Source organism: Gadus macrocephalus, chromosome 10 (assembly GCF_031168955.1).
Source record: "Gadus macrocephalus chromosome 10, ASM3116895v1".
Lineage (NCBI taxonomy): Eukaryota > Metazoa > Chordata > Actinopteri > Gadiformes > Gadidae > Gadus > Gadus macrocephalus.
In genome coordinates this window covers 2,626,341-2,633,840 of record NC_082391.1, presented here as the reverse complement: position 1 = coordinate 2,633,840, position 7,500 = coordinate 2,626,341, and the positions used below count along the sequence as shown (strand labels likewise).

Sequence of the window (7,500 nt, the reverse complement as noted above, 5' to 3'; positions counted from 1 at the left end):
ATACCAGACCTGGCTACACGGACCCTAAAGGCACTGACCCTGAAGGCACTGGCCCTTAAGACACTGGCGCTAAAGACACTGGGCCTAAAGACGATGGGCCTATAGACACTGGGCCTACAGATACTGGCCCTGAAGACCCTGGCCCTGAAGGCAAGGCTAGGCAACTTTATTTATATAGCTCTATTCATACATGATGCAGACTCAAAGTGCTTCACATTCACAAACATTGTCATGCAATAAAATAAAATAATCGATAAGTGAAAGAAAAAAATAGTAAAAGAAAAATACAGGCAAAGCTAAAAAAGCATTTTAGAAAGTGCAATGTATTTAAGATCAGATCAGCAGTCTCTCTAGTACCCACGTCGGGACTCCAACCCGACCTAAAGGAACTTGGTCCTTTCTCTGGGACTGCAGCCCAGATTCTGGGACTCCTACCCGGATTCAAGGACTCTAACCCAGACAGAACCCGGGTCTCAAACCCTTCAAAGTTCATGTATCTCTCTGGTACCTACATCGGGACTCCAACCCGACCTAAAGGAACTTGGTCCTTTCTCTGGGACTCGACCCGGATTCTAGGACTCTGACCCAGACAGAACTCAGGACTCAAACCCTTATCCCTTCAACAGTCTCTCTGGTATCAGATCATGTATTCTCTGGTAAAAATAGAAAATAAAGGCAAAGTTAAAATTCTTAAGACTTTTTTTAAAAGTGGTCAGAGTTGGGGCAAGTCTTGAAACCTCAGGGAGTTTATTCCAGCTATTTGTTGCATAGTAACTAAATCCTGCTTTCCCATGTTTCGTTTTTACTCTGGGGATAATTAACAGATTGGTCTCAGAATATCTTAGTTGTCTAGAAAGCTTATGTTGTGGAAGCATATCAGCTAAATATTTTGTCCCTAAACCATGTAGGGATTTATAGGTTAGCAACATGATTTTAAAATCAATTCTCTGACCTACAGGAAGCTAATGTAACGATTTAAGAATTAGTGTAATATGTTCAAATTTTTTAGTCTTTGGTAGAAGATTTTTTTTTTGGGAGACCAGTAAGTAGACCATTGCAGAAATCAAGCTTACTAGTGATAAAGGCATGTGCACGTTTTTGTAAGTAATTGGTCGACATGAGCCCTCTAAGTCATACTACGTTTTTAAGGTGATGATATGCAGATTTTGTAACTGATTTGATGTGTCGAAATGTAAATCTGAATTCATGATAACCCCTAGATTTCTGGCACAGAAGGTGAAGGTGTTGGGTAACTTTAAGCCTTTCCGTTTTAGCACCAAATACAATTTTCTCGGTTTTGTCATTTAGCTGAAGGAAGTTTCGGCACATCCAGTCTTTGATTTGCTCAATGCACTGGCACAGCCGATCTAAGTAGTTCCTATTTTGTAGGTAGGAAGACACTGGCCCTGGCCCTAAAGACACTGGCCTGGCCCTGGCCCTAAATACACTGGGCCTAAAGACATTGGGCCTAAAGACACTGGGCCTCCTTCCACGATGAACGCCCCAAAGACACGTTTACGGAGTAAACTAAATATTCCGAACTCACTGCAACTGTCATTGAGTCCAATCACTCCTCGGTATATGACGAGGTTGTGTAAGGGGAACAAGCACAGGAGACACATTGAGTGAGTTGTAATATTTATTATCATCATTTTTTTCTCGTTGTTTTTATTCCCATTTCATTGAAATGGTACTTACAGCAATGCGTGTCTGGTATTCACAGGTGCCATTCATCACATCATAGCGATGGTTTGGAGGTTACTATCCCCTATCTTTGATGCCTGAAAATATAACCGGTTTCCAGACAGTAAAAAGCTTCCTGGAACACCTGACAGTTTGAGTGGTCTCGCTGCCCATTCATGGGCCACTGAATGATCATTATTTATACGGGTTTGACTTGGCACAATCAGTATATCTTTGATGCTAGTAAAAATGTTAGAGAACTGACTGTTACTGTCTATCAATAAAACTGTGTTTTTATTTTAATAATGTTCCTACAGTAAAGCTTTGGTCTTTGGATTTTGCAAAGAAGAAATTAGTTTGCAAACACCTTAAACCCTCAGGACATTTTCACAAAAAAAACGCTTATTGCATACTGTGAACAGACGATGAAGCTCATCTTTAAGTTATTATTGCCTTGATGATGACACTCTTATTGTTAGACTTTTTCGACCCTTACCGTCTATTATAACAACTGTTTATATTATTAATAATGGCTTGGTTTGCGTCCAGTTTGCTGCTGAGCGACCCCTACTGGTACTTGTCAGCATAGATAGTAATGAAGCCAGAGATGTTGAAACTAAATGACACCAACCTGTTAAAATAAATAAACCAAAAATATATTTTTCAAGTCAATTAATAACACAACTGCCTCCCTCTTCCTTCCGCCACAGAGATCCCTCATCAGATCAGACTCCCTTCCCTCTTTCAGAGACGTTCAGCAGGACTCTCATGTTGACGGAGAGCAACTTAAAGGAAGAGGCTGAGACTACCGTTACTGTGAGCTCATTAAAATCACCTTGCTCAATATGGTACATATTACACAAGGCACGGTCAAAGTGAATATCAATCACTCGGTTCGATAGCGGTAACCATGGGCTGAGATATAGTGTCCAATATCCCAGCTGAAGGCTGAATTGATTACATATTGGACAGATTGCTTGCAGTCTTTGTAGATGAATACAGCTGTGGGTCGTGTGAACAGAAAGCACCCATACTCATGAAAAGGATCAGATCTGCACATTTCTCTTATTTCTTTAATCCATTTCCAATCCAAAGTGTCCAGATTAATCAGAATCACTTTATTATTACCACAGATTCATTGTGTTCAATATCTTGACAATTTAATCTGGAGGTTCCAACATGTTTCCATAATCGAAAGCAAAACGTATATTGCATATTGACATCGACACGAAAAAGGTGGACTTGATAATGTAATTCCTTTCATTGTGACAAAACATAAAACATATTATAGTCATGTTCAACAGCGTTAAATCTTTACGTTATTGCTGAGTGTATTGTGAACATTGTGCTAAAGGTTAAATCCTTGGATAACCCTGTTTCTAGATGAAGTGAGCCTTCCCTTCATATCTCAGTGAACACAGCACGGGAATACAGAGCCGATCCCAGACGCTTCATCGAGGACAAACACAGGGATCACCTACGGCTGTTTGTCTACTACTACCACGGTGGCCCTGGGAAACGGCCCTCCTGGGTTCTGAGTGTACTGTACATGTGACTGTGGTGCATGTGCCTCACGTGTGATTATTACCCCCCAAATGTGTATCCACTCGCACAAAGAAAAGAAAGCTATTCTAATGATTTCTAATAAAGCACACAAATATGACTTTTCATTCCTTATAATCTCAGTGTTCCAATGGCTTTCAATATATACTGCGTAAGAAAAGTGCCTTCTGCATCAATCCTTTTCCCCTAGAGCTGCTTTAAACGACCCATTATGTAAAGGTACCACCACTTAAGAGAGACATTGTGTAGAAGTTAGATATTGATAGTGATGCAGACACAGAGCCAGAATACCAACATGAAATAAATCCAAAGATGTCAGGAGGAATTACATTTTCGCCATACAAGTATAAAACGTAACTATAGCTTTTTTGTTTGATGTTTGCTGGCAGCATAAAAATACCTTTAAGAGAAAGGAAACGCATACAAATTCTGACGGCAGGCTAAAAGAGACTAATGTCAGGATTTCTCTAGAAAGGCTGGGAAACTGTATGACGTCCAACCTCAGTAATGACGGTTCCCTACAAGACACCCTCTTCACCAACTCCTGACACCAAAAGACATCTGATGTTGTAGCAACGACACCCTGATAATACTGTGATATTACACTCACTAAACCTACAGCTTAAATGAATCCAAATTGCTGGTATGCGTGTGTTTACTTGTACATTTACGATTAAGTAAAGGTGCGATGTTCAAACCATGAGGCTTAAAAAAATAATTTAAAAAGAAATGTTTGTTCATGTGACTCCATCCTCAAACATCGACAGATTACAGATTGCTAAATTGCAGGCACACACATTCACAGTTTACAAAGAGACGTTTGTTTATGTGTTGCTTATCAACCAGATTATACTTGGAGTTATAGTACCTTGCCCTATTCTCGGACCCTTCCTGAGAATCATAAAACACCAAGTGTTGCCTTGCAAGAGACTTACATCAAAAGTGTAGAATAGAGGGCTTGTGAAGACAATTTCTATACAGACGTATAATAGGTTGAATAGTGAACTCAGTCCTTGTCCTCAGCCCTACTGTTGATTGCTGGCCTTTCCTTTTGTTTGCAAAAAAAGAACAGGTTTGTGTTACAGCATGACATAGATGGACAAGTTTATAGCATTTAAAACTAATTCAGCATCTTGAATTGGGATAAGAACCCCGCTAGCCACGTCATCTACACATAATGCAATTATATGACATAAACACCAGATATTTCATTGGAATGTCTTGAATATTTTTATCTGCCACAATTTCTCAATGATTCTATTTTCAACTGCCAATTTTGAGGTCCTTTATTTCATTTAGCAAGTTTAGTTCTGTCCATGCTCACATGTTTGGAATTCTTCGATAATTATTTCACAATAACTCATAATACTCCATGGTTGTTCCCTCCTTTTAGCTGTTGCCATAGCAATTTGCGGTCAATTTAGCAGAGATCTAAAATTACATTAAATGGCAAAAGAAAACATCCAAAAAGTAATGAAAATGAACAAATATGGCCGATCCACCAAATATCGTTGAGGAGTACTTTTTCCAGAAAAGACTCTTAGCAGTTTAAGTGTTGATTTTTAAGTCTGGATACTGGATTATGTTATGATAAAATTAGCGGACAAACAGAAAAATATTGGGAAGACCTCTTTGGCCTTGCTATATAGCCTGGCTATACTCATATCACAGACCAATGTGGTCCTTTTGGAATAACAGGACTTGGCAAGTTTTCCAATTGAGACTTAATTGTGGCTCAGTGTTAAATGTACAATACATTCGCAATGGTGACCTACACATTTACCAGATTGATGTTTCAGGGGAAACATACACATTGTTTGTTTATGTCCCATGTGAGCAGTAAAAGCTGAACTATTTGTAGCAGTTATAGGTTAAACTAGTTGGAGTAACAGATCCTCTGATAGGTATGTGTTAAGCTATACTGGGGTTAGATATGCTTTAATAATTTAAAACTAGCTTCAATTGTTCAGACAAGATTATCAATACATAAGAACACCAGTGCCAGCACTCACAATGCTATCACTGCATTTACATATTGATAAATGAGCACCATGGTTATGTCGTTATTCATTACAGAGCACTCACAGTGTTGTGAGCCCCATAGCTCCAACTTTTGGTCAAAGAAGCTCATATTAGCTCTCTAAGCTAGCAGCTAGTGGCAGACGTAAGAGCTTTAAAGAGCCTAAATCTGCTGGCCAGCCAGGCGGCTCGTACTCACAACAACCCTCACCAGTGTTACATAGCATTGTTAAATAAACATTTTATAAAATACATGATTATGTGGGATACATTGTTTACTTTTCATCGTTTAGCTGCTTCCATCTCCATCGGAAGCAATATATTAATTCCCCCCCCCCCCCCCCCACACACCCTTGTTCCCACGAGATGAGTTATCTGTTTCTTCTGCTGTGATTAATAGTGTTGTTCAGGGTCAGCCTTCTATTTATTCCACTCTGTTCCTTCACTTGCAATGCAACACACGGTTGTCAGTCCTGGTCTTCTATGTTGGCGGCCCATCATGTCTTAATTCCCTGTTAGTTATCATCCTGTACAACCTCTTGTAGATCTTTCATCTCTACAATGTCATCCTTTCCTTGGCTCACCGATGGCACTACAAGCACTGTAGAAAGCTCTTTGTCCAGCGTCGTAGTTTGTACAGACCCTGAAACTGAAGAGTATCCTGTCTTAGTGACAGTTGACCTAATATCAACTTTTTCCAAGTCCTTCTTAAGGTCAGAAGTCTCTCCGGTCTCTTCTTTTGTTGTCAAAATAGAAGGCTCTTCCTCCTCCAGCATAGTCACCACAGAAAATTCCCTTTTTCTATCTGGGCTAGCTTTGACAATGGACACACTACTCATTCTTCCCTCTTGGGGCAAGGACGGGGAGCGTGACTGCCCTGGAGACACGGGTCGACTGCTCGGTCCGTCCTTACCCAGCGGGGCAGAAGGGGAAGCCAGAGAAGCACTGTGAACATCTCCTGCGGATACACACGGGAGCTGGTCGGGTTCCGAGGCAGGAGAGGCCACACTAGTGAACCTTCCTCTAACATGAGGCAAAGCGTCACGTGGTGAGGTCTGGGAAGACCCCGGAGAGAGGATAGCAGAAGGGGTTGGAGAGGGGGACATGGCACTGGCGTTTGTGGTCAGGGTGAGCGCAGGAGAAGGGGTGCGGGCTAGTAATGGGCTAGGGATCCTACCGAGGCTTAAAGAAGCGGTAGGAGATTGGTTAGACCTACTCAAGACGGAGGTCAGTTGAGGGCTGTGCTTCAAAGCAGGGGAGGCTGAGGGAGTTTTGACTGGCTCCGTGGGGGCGTTTCTTGAGTCATGTGGCGGCGGGGTGAGGCTCTGTGCGAACACTGCACTTGAGGTAGGCGTTCTCAGTGACGCCGGGGACGTGGTTTGGACCGGGAAGAGTGAGGTAGGAGACAAGCCAAGGGTCATGGAGGCTAGGCTCCCTCCGATGCCCGGATCTGCGTCCAGGCTGGATATCGAGTAGGGGCTGGGTAGAGTACCGCTGGGTAGAAGACCTTCACTGGAAGAGGCCGTGCGTTGAGGGGCAGCAGCAGAAGGCGTCGGCCCGGAAGCGACTCCAAAGCCGGGGGCTATGGGTGTCGAGGTCTGTTGTGGCCCAGGTGAGTACACCTCCGCCGACTTCTTCTCCTCCCTTGCCGTCCCGGGGGAAGGGCTTTGTAATGTTCGTCGGGTTGGGAGAGAGGTGGGAATGGCTAAGGAGCTGGGGACGGGGGTCTCTTGAGCCGCGGCACCCACTGAGGGCTCTGTCGTCGGCCCGTCCGGAGGCTCGAGGCCGCGGGGGCTCGGAGAGCCAGCCTCGGTGATACCCTTCAGGGGCACGGAGTAAGGGACCTCTGTCACAGAGTCGGTTTCCGGGCACGTCGGCAGCTGTTCCTCAAACACTACGGGCGCCTGCTTCGAGAACTTCACTCCGCCCTCCCTCAGACCTCCGAAAACCCGTCCCCCAGGAAGGGACGCCATCTTCAGCCCCGCCGGGTCACTTCCGCGCCTCCCCAGGCCGAATATGGTCAGGCTCTTCCTGCGTTTGCCCGGGTTTGGGACGGCCCCGTTGGAGCTCTCCGCGGGCTGCTTGACATCCTTGAACATGTTCCTCAGGTTGAAGCCCCCTTCCTTGGGGTCCTCAGCGCCGTCCTTTGGATCCTTGCTGTCTTGCGATTGATTCAGTTGGTCGCCGGAGTCGGCCATTGGATTAGGGCTTCCTTGGAGCTTCTTGTCCGTGTGG

General features: G+C 43.8%; 1 protein-coding gene across 1 annotated transcript in view; it reads right to left on the bottom strand.

The window, feature by feature from the left end:
- Positions 1–2,736: 2,736 nt before the first annotated feature.
- rell2 (RELT like 2) overlaps positions 2,737–7,500 on the bottom strand; it is a 14,401-nt gene continuing 9,637 nt past the window's right edge. The window contains exon 6 of the mRNA XM_060062097.1: positions 2,737–7,500. This exon is cut by the window's right edge and continues 12 nt beyond it. Coding sequence (XP_059918080.1) covers positions 5,781–7,500 — 1,720 coding nt within the window. The 3' untranslated portion in view covers positions 2,737–5,780.